General features: G+C 35.0%; 1 protein-coding gene across 4 annotated transcripts in view; it reads left to right on the forward strand.

Annotated features, from left to right (window-relative positions):
* The window catches only part of LOC105102307 (protein unc-13 homolog B), a 166,962-nt gene that overhangs the window by 35,953 nt on the left and 110,985 nt on the right, over positions 1-20,024 (forward strand). For all 4 annotated transcript variants that reach the window (XM_064490301.1, XM_031449968.2, XM_010995624.3 and 1 more), the window contains exon 7: positions 2,917-2,974. In XM_064490301.1, coding sequence (XP_064346371.1) covers positions 2,917-2,974 — 58 coding nt within the window. The remainder of the gene's footprint in view (positions 1-2,916; positions 2,975-20,024) is intronic.

The following is a 20,024-nucleotide window of genomic DNA, read 5'->3' on the forward strand; positions in this document are numbered from 1 at the left end:
TAGTAGGTCATTGCTATTATAAGGCAGTGCTTTACTGCTCAATTTTTAGTATTGATCTTATTCACCAACTCTTACTAATTCTACTAGTTTAGAGATTCCATTGGGTTTTTTAGTTTTTACATCTTTGTGTTTGTTTGTTTGTTTTTAACGGAGGTTCCGGGGATGGAACCCAGGACCTCGCGCATGCTCTACCACTGAGCTATACCCCCACCCCCAGTTTTTGCATCTTTGAATAAGTATTTCTCTCTTTCCAATCCCTATGTCTTATTTTTTAAGTGAGATTTTTACATATATTTTTATTAACAGATTTCATTTTCTAGCACAGTTGTGAGTTTACAAAAATAATAAGCAGTTTGTACAGGTGGTTTCCATATCATGTCTTATCCACCTCCTTCCTCTAGTATCCTGTGTTATTAACATCCTACATTAGCATGGTACATTTATTATAATTAATGAACCAATATTGATATATTATTAACTAAAAGTTAATATTTTATTATTTTATTTTTATTTATTATATTTATTTTATTCAGTAAAAAATAAAACTAAAAATTCTTAGTTTTTCCCAGATTTCCTTAGTTTTACCTAATACCTTTTTCGATTTCAGTATCCCATCCAGGACACTGTGTTACATTTAGCCTTCATGTCTCCCTAGGCTCCTTTTGGCTGTGATATTTTCTCAGACTTTCCTTGTTTTTGGTGACCTATTAAGAAATTCATTGTGTAAAACATCCCGTGTAATTTTTAATAATGAAAATGGGAAACGTTTTTCCTGACTGTAAAGGGAATGCCTCATAAGTTTTAAAGTATGATGTTTGCTATAGATTTTGATAGATACCCTTTATCAGATTAAGGAAATTCTATTTTCTTTCTGATTTGCTAAGAATTTTTGTTATGAAAAAGTAAGGGGTTTTATTAAGGCCTTTTCTGCATCCTAGATCACATAGTTTTTCTCTAATCTGTTTGTTGTGGTGAAATATGTGAATAAATTTTCAGACACTGAACTGTCCTTGTATGTAAAGCCCATTTGGTCATGATATATCAACATTTATAGCCAACATACATAGGTAGGCATACATATATGTACATATTCATATATAAATATTACAGTACTTATTTATGATGGATAAATATATGATTTGGCTTGGTACTCTATTTAGGATTTTTACATCTGTATTCATAAATGAGATTGGCCTGTAATTTTCCTTACTTGTACTATCTTTATTTTTTTGTACATGGATATTATAGATTTTTTTTCCTTAGCTCTCTTACTATTGTTAATTAGGCTCTAGATGGTCTTCAGCTTTCAACTTTAAGCCTAGAAGAGATTCCTTAAATATGTCTTCTGAAAATATCTACTCTCCTCTATTAAGTCTGAATTCTTCTACTTTCGTACTTAAACTTTATGATTTCTTCACTGTTAATGCCTATGTACTACCTATAAAAATCATCATTATTTATAACCAAATGCCTTTGTTGCTTTGCAGTGGGTTGCTTAACCTTCAAGAAGTTTGAACATTTATATTATTGACAGTTTTACTAATACTATTTTATTATTTAAATTGTGCTTGATTTTTGATCCTTGACTTAATGAAAGTAGTGATAGCAGTATCTACCTCTGATACTTGTGTTGTAGTTTATTGCTTGTAAAGTGTTTTACATATAAAAGTATATCTATATACTAAATGTGTTTCATATTTTGTATCCAACCACTTGAAATGCCCTTCACCATGAATACTCATGTGTAAGCCACTATCAACGTTCATCTGGGTAATTGCAATAATTAGTCTTATTTCCCCTCTTGTTCCTTACAGTTCTTCTCACACAGCAGCCAAAGTGTTTTTTAAAGTGTAATCAAGTCATATCTCTCTTGTGTATAAATAGGTTCCCAATAGACTGGAATATTACCTAAACTCCTTAGATCATTTACAGACTCTATTCCCTCAGTGCCTGGAACAAAGTCTTGCACGTAATAGACAAGAAGTATCTGTTGAATGAATGACTCATTCAGTATTAGAGAAGCGTGGTCTTGCCCAGATTCTCACAGCTTATTAATAAATGGCAGAGCCAGGATGAAAACTCAGATCATATTTTCAAGTTGCTGATAACAAAAACAAGTCATGTTTTTTCAGTCCTTCAGAGGGCTCTGAACCAAACTATTTTGTCTTCCAGATGCTATGTCTCTGTGTTAATTTTTTTTTAATTTTATGATAATTTTTAATAGATGTACTGGGGTTTGAACCTAGGCCCACCCCTCAGTGTTAATTTGTTTATACCTTTTTCTTTTTGTGTTGCCTTTCCAAATCCTGTCCACCTTCAAGACTTGAGCTTACTTCGGCTCACTTTTATAGAACTTTCTTTTGATGGCTTCAGTACTGTTTTTTTGGTGGTGATAGTCGTGGGTTGGGTTGGGCAGGTTAGAGTATAACTGGAAGGTAAATACCAGATGTTACATTACATGCCTAAATAAGTAATTTCTGGTGAGGTAAGAAGCATTATTTTTTTTAAAGGTGAAAAAACAGAATCTCAGAGAAATTTCACCCAAATGGGGAAATGTATACATTATCCATAGAAAAATTCAAATGACCGACTTTCCTAAGTCCTCTAAGGCTTCTGAGGCTAAGCCTTGTACAGCTGCCTGGCAGAGCTGGAATGGTGCCCAGGTGCCCTTCGTCAGAACAGCCTCTCCACTATCCTGCTTTTAGCCTGTCACACTGGGCCAATGCCATATCTGATAGTGTGGCCTGTATGTCAGGATCACACAGGAAAGTCAGCAGCAGGTGATCTGTTTCTGTTATGATAAAAAATTTGACTCCAGTCAAATGCTAAACCTTTTTACAGGTAGCTGTGATTTTTTTCCCCCTCTTTACTTGGGCCTCTTATTATGTGTTTTTTTTTTCTCCTTTCTGTTTCTAGTATTCTAGTCAAGAGGAAAGCCAGAGGAAACCATTGCCTACTGCTGCCGCCCAGTGTTGTAAGTGAGAACTTGTCTCTGAATTTCTTCTTAATCACAGCTTTCTGTCAGTTCTCCAAACTTGTCTTATTTTGAGCTGGGGAGGATGGAGATTTGGCGTGTATGAACAGAAGATACTCCATAAACACCTTATATAGCCCATACCTCCAATGGCTATCTGCCCTTTAGCTTTATGAAGAGGTCTTTCGGTTTTGTATGGCTGTAGGCGGGGCAATGGTGCTTATCTTTTTTCCGTTTGCCAGTTTTTTACCCTGGGGGAGTAATTTTCCTACTCTGTCCCTATTTATCTGTTATCATCCTTTAGGCTCAGTTTAAATGTTACCACCCATGGGAAATCTTCATGCTGTTTCCTCCTTTTCCCCCAAGTCTAGCTTAGGGCTTTCTTCTGTTTCTGTACTACTCTGTACATACATCCATTGTATAACCTATCATATCTTACAATCTGTGTGTATTTCTTTGACAAGAACACAAAGTTTTAAAAGATATGGGATCTTCCACTTCGTATTCCTAGCATCTGGCTCAATACCTGATATATAGTATAGTAAGCCTCAATAAAGTTGGATAAGTAGGGGGTATGGTATAGCTCAGTGGTAGAGTGTGTGCATAGGATGCATGAGATCCTGCATTACCTCCATTAAAAACAAACCAACAAACAAACCTAATTACCTCCCCCCAAACAAACAAAAAACCCCAAAACAACAACAACAAAAGTTTGATAAGAGATGAAGCTGAGTGAGAGAATTTGTCATTTCTCCTGAGATTAATTTATCCAGACCACACAGATTCTGTCTTGAAATGAGCTTGTGTTGTTGGTACATTGGTATCTTCTCAGTTTCTCTCAGAACAGCTTGAGGAGACACCAAAGGACTGACCTGGGATCAATTCTTTCACTTTATCAACCTGTGGGGGATGTGTGTGTGTTCTGTTTCTTTTGTGTTGCTTTAGTGTTTCTGAATCAAACACCAAACTCTTACTAACTTTGGGTTGAAAGTGGTGGTGATAGTGGTAGTAGTTATTATAGTAATGCTACTACTACTAAGAACCATAGCAGCTAACATTCTGAGGTCATATAGTATGTCAGATACTGCTGTAAGAACTAAAATGTACTAATCCTTATTTAATGTTCACAACAACCCTAAAACATAGGTTTTACTGTTGTCCTCATTTTTAAGGTGAGGAAACTGAGATGAAGACCACTGGCAGAGGTCAACATTTTTTCTTTATTTAAAGAAAACCCTATTTTTCATGAGATTTATTCCTTTTTTTTTTTTCTTTTTTTGCCATTTAGGAAGTAGGATTTATCAAACATTTAGGGTCAAAGGAGACCAGAAGAATCTGAATTGAAGACCAAGCTGTGAATAAGGTCTATAGGTCATTTTGAAAACTCATTGTGATGAGTTAATTTTGACGTTTTTAAACTTTTAAGTATTTTTCCAGGACTGCTAATGAGAAGTGAAATGGAATGACTGAGATTTCTCTTCCCATTCCTTCTGGGCCCATTTGATAAAATGCAGTTCAGGTGATTAGAGAGCGAATGTCTAGAGGGCAGGAAGAAATAAAAGGCTATAAATAAGCAGCAAGTTTATTAATTCTCCTACGTTTTTCGTATGTTTACTGGCTAATTAATTTTTCTGTGAATAGTCTGTTTCTATCTTTGACTACTCCCTAATATATTTTTATTTTGAAAAATTTTAAACTTACACAAAAGTTGAAAGAACAGTACAGTGGACACCCATGTACCCTTTACTAGATTTAGTGGTTAACATTTTGCCACATTGGCTCCTCTCCTTCCCCACTCTCCACTACTTCTGTCTCTATATACACATATGTAAAAATATGCAAAATATTTTTCTGAATCATTTGAACATAAGCTTCAGACTTCATGGCACATTAGCATGTGTCTCCTAAGAGTTGAAACAGTCTACATAACAAAATACCATTATCAGGATTAAAAATTTAACATTGATGCAATAATACCTAATACACAGTCCATATTAAGAATTCCCCAGTTGTCCTCCAAGTATTTTTATAGTTTCCTACCACCACTGTATAATCTCATCAAGAAGCACACATGTTATTTGGTTGTCCTTACTTTTTAATCTCCTTTAATAAAAAAAAAACAACTTGCCTTTTTAGTCATTTATGACACTGTTTTTTTCCCCAATTAGAAAAATATTTTATTCTAATTATAATGTCTAGTGCAGATGGCAGTTTACATTAGTATGGGTTTCTAGAAATTTATCCCGAACAATCAGGAAGCAGACAAGGATTTGTGTATAATGATGTTCATTGCAAAATTATTTAAATAGCAAAATTTGAAAATGACTTTAATAGTTAAAAAATAGTAAATGATAATAGCTGTAAGATTTGAATTTATGCCTTGACTAATGTATTAGGGAAATCTTCATGAAACTAAATTAAAAATGTATAAAACTTTTTCTCTGTACATGTGTGTATGTGTATATACATATATACATACATAATTTAGGACTTATTGCTATCCGCCCCAAATTGTATACCCCTAAAATTCATACGTTGAAGCCTTGGCCCCCAATATGACTATATTTGGAGATAGGGCCTGTAAGGAGATGATAAAGTTTAAATAAAATTATAAGAATGAGGCCCTACTCTGATAGGGTTGATATCCTTGTAAGAAGAGAAGAGACAACAGAGCTCTCTGTGTGAGGACACAGCAAGAAGGTGGCCATCTGCAAGTCAGGAAGAGAACCTTCATCAGGAACCAAATCAGCCAGCACCTTGATCTTAGAATCCCTAGCCTCTAAACCTGTGGGATATGTGAAATAAAGTTCATATATTCAAGACAAAAAAAAATTTAAACATAAGAAAATTTTCTCTGCCTTTTGGCCTCCTCTCTCCCCTCACTGTGCATTATGTATTTGCATTATCATTGACCAAACCTCCCCCATCAACAGAAATATCTGCTCAACTGTAAAGAGCAACATTCTCCAAGCATCAACAAGACAACTCCTTAAAAGCTAACATTCCTTCCTGATCTTGTAGGGGGTCACATGACCTACCAGGCGATTAGATCTAGACTATGTAAACTGTCAATAATACATTCATTTGATGTACAGCCCTCTGGCCCAAAAAACTTATATAACTGTGCCTTGATTTCTAACCAGCGGAACAGTTCTCAGAGCTTTCTAAGATGCTTTCTGGGTTATAATCCTCAAATTTGGCTCAAATTAAATTTTCCATTTCTTTCTTAGATTGACTGATTAATTTTTTGTTGACAGATACGAATTTCTATTGTTTAAACCATCCATTCTATGGTATTTTGTTATGGCAGCCCAAGTAGACTAACAGATTTTGGTGCTGAGAGGTGAGGTGCTGCTGTAACAAATACCTAAAAATGTGAAAATGGTTTTGGAACTGGATAGTGGGTAAAGGCTGGAAGAATTCTGAGGTGCGTGCTAGAAAAAGCCAATGTTGCTGTGAAGGGACTCTTGACAGACATATGGATGGTAAAGGCCATTCTGGAAAAGTGTCTGATGGAAATGAGGAACAGTTTATTGGGAACTAGAAAAAAGATATTCCTTATTATAAAGTGGCAATGAACTTGGCTGAATTGTTTGAGTGTTTTGAAGGGTAGAGTTTGTAAGCGATCAAATTGGATATTTAGCAGAGATTTCTAAGCTAAATATTGAAGGCTTGACTTGAGTTTTCCTTAACTGCAAGAGGAGACGGTTGAATTAAGCAGAATTGTTAGGTAAAAAGGAAACAGAACTTGGAGATTTGGAAATTCTTAGCCTATCCTTTGCCTATATATTGTGAAAAATGAGAAATCTTGTTCTGAGGAGAACACTAAAGAGATTATGAGTGTGACTCATGGGTTTAGCCAGCCATCAGCAGAAGCCAGGAATAGAGATGGGATTATACCAGCAGAGACTTTGCCAGTTACAACTAAAGGGGACACATGCAGGCTTCTTGAGTGGGGGAGTATCAAGACAGCTCAGGCCCAACCATATTCTGCAGAATTTATTTGACCCACGAGGAGTTCACTTATTCTTGCTCTGAGAAACACAGGATATACAAGCAATTTCACTTTCTCCTCTGTGTCCCAGCCCTGCTTCCTCTGTCCAGCCCACTTTTTGTCTGCTTAGTTAGGTACAGGGTTCAGATCAGCAATTCTCCCATGCAAGTGGACCTCCAACCTGTTTGGTTCCCATTCTGGCAAACATCCCAAACTTTGTGAATCTTGGAACTTCTCAGTTGGATTCAGAGAAGAGAAACATTAATCTTTCCTTCCCTAGAAGGTAGGGAAGGGAAGGAGTAACCTCTGTTCACCAATAACTGCTCTCCTAAAAGGTTGCTGAGTTCCACGTAGACATAGACTTTCTGCAGGACAACTGACAAGGATCCAGTTAAATTATTTCAAAATTGCCTAAAACTTGGGTTTCTCTGATAGTTTCTTCATAATTGGTTCTGGTTACTACATAGCTGAAGTCAATTTGTCCCTTTATTTATAATGTTGATGTTAATTATTAGTTCAGGTGATGTTATGCAGGTCTCTCCACTGCTAAGGTTTTTTTTCTTTGTTGTTAATAAACTGTTGGGAGTGGGTAGGTAGGTAATACTTTGAGACTGTATATATATAGCCTATTTTCTCATAACTCTTCATCGATTAATTTTATTTATTTTTTGTTTGTTTGTTTGTTTTAGGGGGAGATAGTTTGTTTATTTATTTATGGAGGTACTGGGGATTGAACCCAAGACCTCGTGCATGCTTTGCAAGCACTCTACCACAGAGCAATACCCTCCCCTGCCATCCATTAATTTTAGAATCTGTTATGATCATTGCCTAAATTTATTGGTGGTTGCAAAATGATTTTCTTATTCTATCATTCCTTTTACACTGAGTAGCTGTTAGTCTTCTGTAAAGAAGAGCTTTCCCTGCTCTTCTAGCCTTCCTTTTTATGACTATCACTATGGACTCATGAATTCTTTTTTTAACTCAGTGTTTTATAATCCAGCTCTGTCATTCTCTTTGATGTGCAGAGTGTCCCGAATTTGGCCTATGGGAGTCCTTTTAAATCAGATCCTTGGCAGATCACCTCAGCTCCAAAGAAGCAATAGCTATGGACAAACCCTTCTTTGTTCTCCTCTCTTACAATTAGGTGGGGGTGGGGGTTCTTCACTGCTGGGAAATTTGAAACGTAAAAAAAGAAAGGACCCTTACAAGAAAGGGCTGAGGAAACTGTGGGTAATATTTGATTATTTCTTAGTATTGTCTTTCTAGTATAGAAAATAAAAAGGAGTTTATTTTTAAAAAATCGGATCCTTTGTCCTTTCGATATGACTACATTTTTTGGACTATTTCCTTCCTTTCCTGGTATAAAGTGTTTCAGGTTCATCTTGTCCTTTTTCTGCCTCAATCTTAGAGTCCTTTCTCCAATAAGCCCTGGCTCCTTTTAGTGGGAAATGGTATTTAGAAACCAAGGTATTCAAACTTCATTCTTCGGTAAGGATATTTCTACCTATGTCTTGTCAAGGAATGCAGCAGCAGCACACTGTGTTGCAACACCAAATAGTCTAATGACTACTAAGTTCTACAACTTTCTGCTAAATTTTTATTCATGTCTGCTTTGCCCACCCACTGTATTATCTATGATGGTATCACTGGCTGCAATTGAGAAATGAACCAAAAGTGATTCAGCATCTGGCAAGGATTTGATAAGATGAGTACTCACATTCTGCTAGGGTGTGTCAATTGGTGCAATCTTTCTAAATAACTCAGTGATTTTACTTCTAGGAAGTATTCAAGGAAACTAACTTGAGATGCAAAAGAACATTTATAAATAGGCTTTAGTAATAATGGAGAAAAGTTGCAAAACTAATGAAAGAATGGGGTAATTTCGGCATTTCCATGTAATGGAATATGCTTTTAGTAATTTTTTAAGATACGGGAAATAATAATGTGGATAAGTTTTAAAAAGTGAGATCCTAAAATGATTAAGTAGTATGATCCCAATTATCTAAAAAGTAAATCATAAGCATAGGGAAAAACGCCCCAGGAAATAGTTTTAATGGTGGTTCTCAGTGATAGGATTTTAGGTAAGTTTTTTTTTTCTTTATACTTTTTTGTACTTTGCAAATTTTCTCCAAGTGCATTTATTTTAATTAAAAAAGCTAATAAATATTTATTAAAAAATGATCCCAGGCCTGACAATGGACAGGGAAGTCATTGTAGATTTATTTTTTTGGTTTGAATTTGACACTTAATTAAATAATGGTTGGTTATGGAGGTTGACACAGTTTAATTCAACATTCTAATAATTCCTTGTTTGAGAGTTCTGAGTAGCTCTTAAGGTTGTGTCTCTTCTATTGGTGATATTCCTAAGGTCTCTCCTAATAAATTACTCCGGCTGAAATAAGTTTTGGGGTCTGTGTTTTTATTTGTAATAGGACCTCAGAGAAAATTTAAACTTTTGATTCAAATACAGCCCACCATTGATATTTCAGAGATTTCTCTGATTGTTATGAAAGTTTTGTTTACTGCTTTTGTTACAGTGTTGCTTATAAATAGCAACATATGTCATAGACCAGAATTTCCTGAGTATGAATCAGTCTTTTAAATTAGTAAAATAGGGTGTAACTCAACATATTGTTTAAAATTTTTCTTAAAGAATGAATCAGTTCAGAACAGTTGGGTGTGAGTCACATGCATGAATAACAGTGACCAAACATTCAGAAGCACTATCAATAATACACTGCTTGGCTACCAAATTGTGACATCTTATTTGACCACCACTAACTTCAAAAGGATTTCTTTTATCAGCATACCCAGAAGAGACATATTTATATGAAATGTTTTACCCGTTTCTTCCTTTTCAACTCTTACTGTTAAGTTTCCTGGTGATCCATCATGCTGATATTGTTCATTTGTAGGAAGCATGACATGTTAGTGCTTTCCACTACTGTTAAGCCATCAGGCCTGACATGCTGTATCCATAATCTGTGCTACAAATATTCCTCTTGTATCTTGTTATTCTTGGTCTTCATGTAAACCTATCCACTGCCTTGCCATGACTTGTCTTATTTTTAATAGTCTACCTGTTTGGGGAGGTAGAGAAATAGGCCATTTTGTGTATATAACCAGATATTCCCCACCTGGACCATTAGATTACTACCTGTTCTACAAATGATGGTGTAATTCCCCCAGTGGAATCAACCAAACACAGAACTCTGGACAGGCACTGCCAATGCTTTTAGTCCCATTTCTCTACCTACCACAAACAAGACTAGCTTTACACTTGTGGGGTATTCTGGTTGCCTCTTGATGGGGACCAGGACTTGTTTTCTTAGTCAGGCAATGGTGGACTCAAGTAGAACAGGAAATTTTGTCCTTCTGTTTCTGATCCAGAATGCTTTTCTTCCATTCTGGACTTACCGCATGCCAGAAGGAGTGGAACTGATTGGTAAATACGTATCAAGGAGTGATCATGTGCAGGAAACTAGGGGACTACCTGTCATTCTAGAATTTTATGCCAGAGGTTACCAACCTGAGAGGACCTGACACTTCCTGACCATCAGACCTAACTACTTTGTATAGCTCCAGATGAAAAGAAAGCTTGTCTGGTACCAGATCCTGTGGCCTGTTCCCCAGCAATTTGTTTTCTGTATTACTTATTTTCCAGATGACAGTAGCCATCTGACTATTAGGAAATCCATCTCTTACAGAATATCAACTATACTTCAATTAATAAAAAAGGGGATTCATCTCTTAGAGAACTTAGTGGCCTCACAGTTCGAACTACTATTAGCATCCTTTCAGGAGCATATAGAAACTGAATCCGTATTTTCAACAATGTCTTGAAGATATCCAGAATCTCTCACCATAACTTTTGAAGGGGTGGAACTCAGCCTATCCTCTGCATTCTTTTGCAAAGTCATGTTGCCCCTTGGCAGGCCCCTTCAAGACATTAGCACAGTCTGCCAGGACTTCTTTTTTTTTAATTTTTCAAATTTTTATTTTATTTATTTATTGAATTATAATTAACATACTATTAACATAACATTATATTAGTTTCAGGTGTACAACATAGTGATTTGATATTTTTATACATTATGAAATGATCGTCACAGTAAGTCTAGTTACCATCTGTCACCATACAAAGTTATAATAATATTATTGACTATATTCCCTATGCTGTGTATTATATCCCTGTGACTTATTTTATAGCTAGAAGTTTGTACCTCTTAGTCCCCTTCACGTGTTTTGTTTGTTCCCCCTTCCCTCTGGCAACCACCAGTTTGTTCTCTGTGTCTTTGAGTCTGTTTCTGTTTTGTTTTTTCTATGACGCATGTAAGTGAAATCATACAATACTGGTTTTCCTCTGTCTCACTTATTTCACTTAGCATAATACACCCCAAATTCATCTACGTTGCTGTAAATGGCTGGAGTTCATTCTCTTTAGGATTGAGTAATATTCCATTGTGTATATGTGTGGTGTATACACACTACATTTTCTTTATCCATTTATCTGTTGGTGGACACATAGGATGCTTCCATATTTTGGCTATTGTAAATAGTGCTTCAATGAACATAGCAAGTTAGTGTTTTTGTTTTTGAATAAATACCTAGAAGTGTAACTGCTGGATCTATGGTGGTTCTATTTTTAGATTTTTTGGGGAACATCCCTAATTTTTCCATGGTGATTGTACCAATTTACATTCCTACCAATAGTGTGTGAGGGTTCCCTTTTTTCCACATACTCAACAACACTTGTTCCTTATATTTTTGATAATAGCCATTCTGACAGGTGTGAGATGGTATCTCATTGTGGTTTTGATTTGCATTTCCTTGTGATTAGTGATGTTGAGCATCTTCATGTGCCTCTGGGCCATCTGTGTATCTTCTTTGGAAAACTGTCTATTCAGATCCTCTGCCCATTTTTTAAATCAGAGTGCTTTGTTTTTTTCTTTCTTTCTTTCTTTTTTTTTTTGATATTGAGTTCTTAAGACTTCTGATAACTTTCTTTAACCATGCCTTGCACTAAAATTGGGATATAGGTGCCCAAGATAGCCCTGGGAGACCTAAGAAATTGTTGAACTCAATCTTACACCCCATGCTCCTCTAGGACACTGCCACCCTGGATTTAAATACAATTTATCCACTTCTCAAAGCCATAACATAATACTTATGCTATTCATAAACTCAAGGCATTATAAGTGGGCTATTTATTCCCCACAATAGCTGGCCTTTAGCTCTGTCCATTGCAGTGCTACCTCATGAAAGAAAAGTTCTAGCTCCATAACTTTCCCATCATTTTTTGTCATAATGTGGCTTTCAGTATAGATCATGAATTTTGAGTGTCTTGTTTATTGCCCTCTAGGTTAAACTTCTGCTGTCTTATTTCAAGTCACCTGTGATTCAAAGTTATAGACTATATTGGTTTCCTTGTTAATTGTGAATTCTTGGTGGCCACTTTGCATAGTATCAGGAAGAGCAGCACAGAGGGATTTTTTTTTTTTTTTTGTACAGATTTCCTAACCAGTTATCTTTTTCTGCATCACTTGTTTCTAGGAAGTGGGTGAACTGGAGTTAAAACTTCCGTTTATTTGACTCTAAGGTCCATGTTCTTTCCACTGTGCAACCCCTTGATGGCAAAAATCTCATGGGATCTGCTTTGCTGTTCAGAAACACATGCTTTTCTTATTTGGCTACTGCTTTTTAAAAATTAATTCATTTATTAAGTAGATAACATGCATAATGGTACCAATATTTTTTTTTAATGTTAAAGGGATTACAGTAGAAGGTGTCTCTCCCATTCCTGTAACCAGCCATTTGGGCCCTCTCGCCACAGTCATTATTAGCAATTTCTTATGAGTCATTTGAGAGGTTTTACACTTGTCTAAACATACATGTATACATCAGAGATATCTTTTGATTTTTACCCCCATCCTTTGAATTGGTCTTAACTTACTATATACTATAATAGAATGTTCATAGCTGACTTAAATTTGAGATTAGAGTATTTTTGATCAGTGACCCCCTTTTTTTTCACTGCAACATTTTTATTTTTTATTGAAGTACAGTCATTATGATGTGTCATTCTCTGGTGTACAGCACAATGTCCCAGGCATGCATTTACATACATATATTCATTTTCATATTTTTTCCATTAAAGGTTATTACAAGATATTGAACATAGTTCCCTGTGCTTTACAAAAGAAACTTTTTAAATTGAAGTATAGTCAGTTTACAATGTTGTATCAATTTCTGATGTACAGCATAATAGTGCAGTCATACATATACATACATATATTTGTTTTTAATATTCTTTTTCATTATAAGTTACTACAAGGTATTGAGTATAGTTCCCTGTCCTATACAGTATAAACTTGTTGTTTATCTATTATATATAGTAGTATCTGCAAATCTTGAACTCACAATTTATCCCTTCCCATTCTCTTCCACCTCTGGTAACAATAAGTTTGTTTTCTATGTCTGTGAGTCTATTTCTGACTTATAAGTAAGTTCATTTGTCTTTTTTTTGGATTCCACGTGTAAGTGATATCATATGGTATTTTTCTTTCTCTTTCTGGCTTACTTCGCTTAGAATGACAATCTCCAGTTCCATCCATGTTGCTGCAAATGGCATTATGTTGTCATTTTTGTGGTTGAGTAGTATTCATTGTATAAATATACCACAACTTCTTTATCCAGTCATCTGTTGATGGACATTTAGGTTGTTTCCATGTCTTGGCTACTGTAAATAGTGCTGCTATGAGCATTAGGGTGCATATACCTTTTTAAATTAAAGTTCCTTCTGGATATATGCCCAGGAGTGGGATTGCTGGATCATATGGTAAGTCTATTTTTAGTTTTTTGAGGAATTTCCATCCTGTTTTCCATAACGGCTGCACCAATTTACATTCCCACCAACAGTGTAGGAAGGTTCCCTTTTCTCCACACCCTCTCCAGCATTTATCATTTGTGGACTTTTAAATGATGGCCATTCTGACTGCTGTGAAGAGATACTTCGTTGTAGTTTTGATTTGCATTTCTCTAATAATTAGTGATATTGAGCATTTTTTCATGTGCCTATTGGCTGTTTGAATGTCTTCATTGGAGAGTTGCTTGTTTAGGTCTTCTGCCCATTTTTAGATTGGGTTGTTGGTTTTTTTCTTATTAAGTTGTATGAGCTATTTATATATTCTGGAAATTAAGTTCTTGTCAGTCTCATCTTTTGTAAATATTTTCTTGTATTCCATAGGTTGTCTTTTTGTTTTGCTTATGATTTCCTTTGCTATGTAAAAAGCTTATAAGTTTAATTAGGTCCCATTTTTAAATTTTTGCTTTTCTTTCCTTGCCTGGGTAGACTATCTTAGGAGAACATTGCTAAGATTTATGTCAGATAATGTTTTGCCTATGCTTTCTTCTAAGGGGTTTATAGTGTCTTGTCTTATGTTTAAGTCTAAGCCATTTTGAATTTATTTTTGTGTATGGTGTGAGGGAGTATTCCAATTTCATTACATGCAGCTGTCCAGTTATCCCAACATCATTTGCTGAAGAGACTGTCTTTACGCCATTGTGTATTCTTACCTCCTTTGTCAAGGATTAATTGACTAACAAAAGTCTGTGGGTTTATTTCTGGGTTGTCTATTCTGTTCCACTGATCTATAAGTCTGTTTTTGTACCAATACCATGCTGTTTTGATTACTGTAGCTCTGTAGTATTTTCTGAAGTCTGGGAGGGTTATTCCTCCAGCTTCATTATTCTTCTTCAGTATTGCTTTGGCAATTCTGGGTCTCTTGTGATTACATACACATTTTAGGATTATTTGTTCTAGTTCTATGAATAATGTCCTGGATAATTTGATAGGGATGACATTAAATCTGTAGATTGCCTTAGGTAGTATGGCCATTTTAACAATATTAATTCTTCAAATCCAAGAACATGGGATATCTTTCCATTCCCTTAAGACATCTTTCATTTCCTTAGTCAGTGTTTTGTAGTTCTCTGCATATGTCTTTCACTTCCTTGGTCAGATTTATTCCTAAGTATTTTTATTTTTTTGAATGCTATTTTAAAAGGGATTGTTTCTTTACTTTCCTTTTCTAATATTTCATTAATGACCCTTTTGGATTCTTGCTATGTTTCAAGATTTTATTGAAACTATAGGGAAATAGATGGTTTATTTTCTGGGTTGCTTTCCAGGGCAAAGATCTGTTTCCCTGAAATCCTGGCTTTGAATACAATAGGAATGTTTCTTCTGTCCTCATTCACCCTCCTAGAATGACTTTCACATATTTATTACTGGGTTAAGGACTTCCTGAAGTTTATGTTCACAGAATATGCTAGTTTCCTCACTAATTTTGAATTCTTGGTGGTCACTTTGCAGGGTAGTGTGAAGAATTCTTTTCCAATATACTAAATCTGTCTCTTTTTTACTTTAAACTTAAAAAAAGAGAAAGAAACATGTAACATTTTCACTACAAAAATCTTCAAATGATTCAGAAATTAGTAATACAGAAAGTGAAAAGTTTTCTGTAGTGCCCCCTCTCCAGTCTGCTCTGAGATAACTACTCTTCACAGTTTTGTGTGTACTCTTCCAATATCTTAATTTTTAAAAAATAAGTTAAAATTTTAATTATATTATTTGAATGTGTGAAAGAATACGTGTAATATATGTAAGTTTTGGAGTTTAAGAATGCAGCAATGAACCCACAACCCATCATCTTCTAGTAGAATTTTGTAATATACTCTAAACTTTTGCTTAGACTTCCATTGCTCTCTGAGTGACAGGACTTTTTTTTTTCTCTCCATGAGGCTGATGAATTACAGGGATAGAGACATGGTCTTATGTTCCTTTTGGGATCTGCCCAGCTTTTTTTTGAATCTCACTCTCTTTTCTTACTTTTATTTCAGATGCCTAGTGTCCTCTTGTCACATACCACCCTCTTTCCTTTTAAATCTACTGTAGGATCGAAAATCCTGTGCCACTTAAAATTTTGGTGAAGACCTATTTCTGTGAGCAATGGAAGCAGGAGAGCAGGCCTTATGTCTTTGATTACTTTCACTTTTTTATTGAGGATTACATGCCCTGCAGGAAAATAGGATTTTGTGGCCAACTGGTCTCTCTCTGCAGATTCTCCTATCTCATCAGTGTCCTCTTTCTTTCCTCCTTCTCATTTCTCAGGTCCCAGAAGACAGAAGTCCAGCTCATATTCATTTTTTGCCACCTTTCTACTAGGATTTACCACTTTTATCTGAGTCTCCTGTTCTGGCTCTTGCACTAAAACCTTTCTTTTTTTTTCACTTAACAATTTATGATGTATACTACATGTAGGGATCCAGTCCCCATTCACAGACATTTTAGAAGTCAAGATGAAATTCATTTGCATAAAATTAACCATTTTAAAGTATGTAATTCAGCGACATTTAGTACCTTCACAGCACTATGAAGTCATCACCTCTATATGATTCCAAAGCATTTTCATCACCCATAAAGGAGACCCTATAGCCATTAAGCAGTCACTCCCTATTCTTGCTTAACCTCCAGCCCTGGGTAATTACTAATCTACTTTCTGTCTCTATGGATCTACTATTCTGGATATTTCATATAAATAGAATCATATAGTATGTGACCTTTTCTGATTGACTTCTTCAATTATGTTTTCAAAGTTCATACCAATTATAGCACATATCAGTTTTATTCCTTTAATAACTGAATATTCTATGATATGGATATATCACCTTTTGTTTAACCATTCGTAGTTGATTAGCATTTGGTCCCCCACCCCAATTTTTGGCTTTTGTGAGTAGTGCTGCTGTGAACAATTGTGTACAAGTATTTGTTTGAATGCCTGTTTTCGGTTCTTTTGGGTATATACCTAGGATTGGAATTGCTGTTAACAGACATTTAAGCTGCTTCCAATATCTGCTGTTACAGTGATATCATGTTACATACATAATTTCATACATGTATACATATTGAATGAATTGCTAATAATGAGATTACTGAGTCAAAACATTGTACATTTAACAATGCATTAAACATTTTGGAAGATACTACAAAATTGTCCTCTCTGGAAGCTGTACTGTTTTCACCCTCACTAGCAAAGTATGAGAGTGCTTTCTGCTCCCTTGGCTTTTAGGTTTAACCAGACTTCCTACAAATCTTACTGCAGAGAGCATGGTGAAAACAGCCAGAGTCAACAGTTCCTGTGCCATGATTCACTTAGAGTCTGCTTCCTACTTGTCTGCTTACCTTGTCTTTTCCTCCTCTACCATCTTGGCCCTCTTCTATTTCTTGACTTTCTATTTTGGCTCTTGATAGATAACTGGGCCCTCCTCTTTGTTTGGGGTCCATATCTGATTTATCAGCATGTCTTTCTGCTTATATTTTAATTTTTACAGTTCCTTTCAGTTTATTTTTTTTATTTTAATTTTTTTTATTGAAGTGCAGTTGATTTACAATGTTAGTTTCAGGTGTACAGCAAAGTGATTTAGTTATACATATACATATATATTCAGACTCTTTTCCCTTATAGCTTATTACAAGAAATTGAATATAGTTCTGTGGGGTGTACAATAGTTCTTTGTTGTTTATCTGTTTTATATATAATAATGTATATCTTGCAGTTCATTAAAAATTTTTTTTATTTTTAAATTTTATTTCTTCTAATTCTGAATATAATTTTTTTTTTAGTATATATGATAACTTTTTGGCCATAAAATAAACACAAAAGCCTGTGATCATCATATCTTGTAGGTATAGTTGCACAGGGCAGGAGAGATAGTTGAAGAATGATTCTGAAGGTCATTGAACTTATCGCTGAAGGAGACTTTACAAACCATTTAGTGTAGATCAGCACTGCCCAGTAGAACTTTCTGCAGTGATGGAAATGTTCTGTAATCTCTGCTGTCCAGTGTAGTAGCCACTAGTCACATGTGGCTGTTGAGCAGTTGAAATGGGGCTAGTGCTTCTGAGGAACTGAATTTTTAAATTTATTTAATTTTAATTAATTTAAATTTAAATAGACATGTGACTAGTGGCCCACCATGTTAGACCACATAGATTTGGCTTGTTGATTCAAAAAATGTGATTTTTACAGATACAGTAAAGAAAATCTCAGTAGTTTACACTGTGATCCAGGAGACTCTGTATTTCCAGATTCCTTCTCCGTTGTTAACAAATTCAGTCAAAGGATTCCGTTTCATAGCATCAGATATCTTTCTTTTTTCTTTTTTTTTTTAACTTTTTTTTATTGAGTTATAGTCATTTTACAATGTTGTGTCAAATTCCAATATAGAGCACAATTTTTCAGTTATACATGAACATACATATATTCATTGTCACATTTTTTTTTTTCTCTGTGATTGCAGTTCATTTTTAATAGCAATACCTTGGAAACAGAGAGGGAAGTGTTAAGGTGGCAAGGAAGCAAATGGTTAAGAATGGCATGTAGCTTGTTCTGGAAGGCTTTCCAGAGGAGATGAGTTTAGAGATGACTTTTAAAGAAGCTAATTGAAATGTACTGATTGAAAAGAAGGATATTCATAGTAGGATAAATGAGAAGTATAAGAGAGAATTCAAAAGATCCACTCCATTCCCTTAGTCCTGGCCAGGGAACCTCTTACTGGCTGGAAGTGAAGAATCAGTTCACAGCTTCTGCTACCTGTAATCCTGGACTAGGACTTTAAGACAGGAAAATACACTAGTTACAGACTCCTTAAAGTGTAGGGAGTCTTATTTTAGTAGTGGGTTCTAGGAACTTCTGTGCAGTGGTCCTAGGACTTCTGTCAGTAAGAGTGGGTGATGAGTTTTACATTGTACATGTGGTATCAGTGGAAGCAGTTGATACTGATGCTAATTATAGGTGCTAGCAAACTAACAAAGAAAAGAGAAACTATAATAATATGATTTGGCTGATAAAAATAATGTTAATTGTAGTCTTCTGACTCACTTATTTATTTCTATCCTGCCTTCTTACAGAAAGAACTTGATGTGGCTAATTGTAGTCTTTACATCAACTTATTATGATTTCTGTTCAATTACTATGTTATATAATTATGCATGTTAAGAATGTCAGATTAATGTATCAAAGTCTTATTTGATTACAACATTTAAGTGCCTAACCTTGGCATAGTGTTTATTGTGTGTGTGTTTGTGTGTGTATATGTACACACACATATATATATATGTAAAACTGTCTGTTATTCCCATGAAAGTATGGTCATTTAATGGCTTCTTATTATAGGTTTTACTGGTACAAACTGGTAAGAAATGAATTTGATTGATAGAACATGATTGACAGAACTGTAGATATCAGCAATTGATGGAATTGTTCATTACACAGTTACTGGACACCTCTTCTTCATGCTAAGAACCATGCTATGCACTAGGGGTATAGAAATAAAAGTCCTTGACCTTAGTGAGCTCAAGTCCAGAGAGGAGGAAAAATGTAACCAGTACTATGTGGTAAGTGAATAGTAGAGAAGTATAGAGGAAGAAAACTTAATCAAAATTTGGGATGATTAGGAAAGGCTTCCTAGAGAAAATGGTAATCTAAATTTAAAAAAAAATTCAAATCAACCAAAGTGTATTTGTTACATTATGCTTCACTTTTTGTGTTGTACATTCTATAGGGTTTTTCTTTGGTTTTTTTCCAGTTTTATTAAGATATAATTTGCATACAGCACTGTATAAGTTTAAGGTGTACAGTGTAATGATTTGATTTATATACATCATGAAATAAATTTAGGGTGGGAAGGGACAGACTGGGATTTCAAAATGTAGAATAGATAAACAAGAGTATACTGTATAGCACAGGGAAATATAAGAACTAGAAAAAGAAGAACCAAAAACCCCAAAAGGCAGCAGAATGAAAGAAATTATAAAGATCAGGGAGGAAATAAATAAAATAGAGATGTAAAAAACCATAGAAAAAACCTAACCAAAAGCTGGTTTTTTGAAAAAGTAAATAAAATCGACAAACCTCTGGCCAAACTCACAAAGAAGGAAAAAGAGAGAGCACAAATTAGCAAAATAAGAAAGGGAAGTGGAGAAATTACAACAAA

This window comes from Camelus dromedarius, chromosome 10, assembly GCF_036321535.1.
Source record: "Camelus dromedarius isolate mCamDro1 chromosome 10, mCamDro1.pat, whole genome shotgun sequence".
NCBI classification, from domain to species: Eukaryota; Metazoa; Chordata; class Mammalia; order Artiodactyla; family Camelidae; genus Camelus; species Camelus dromedarius.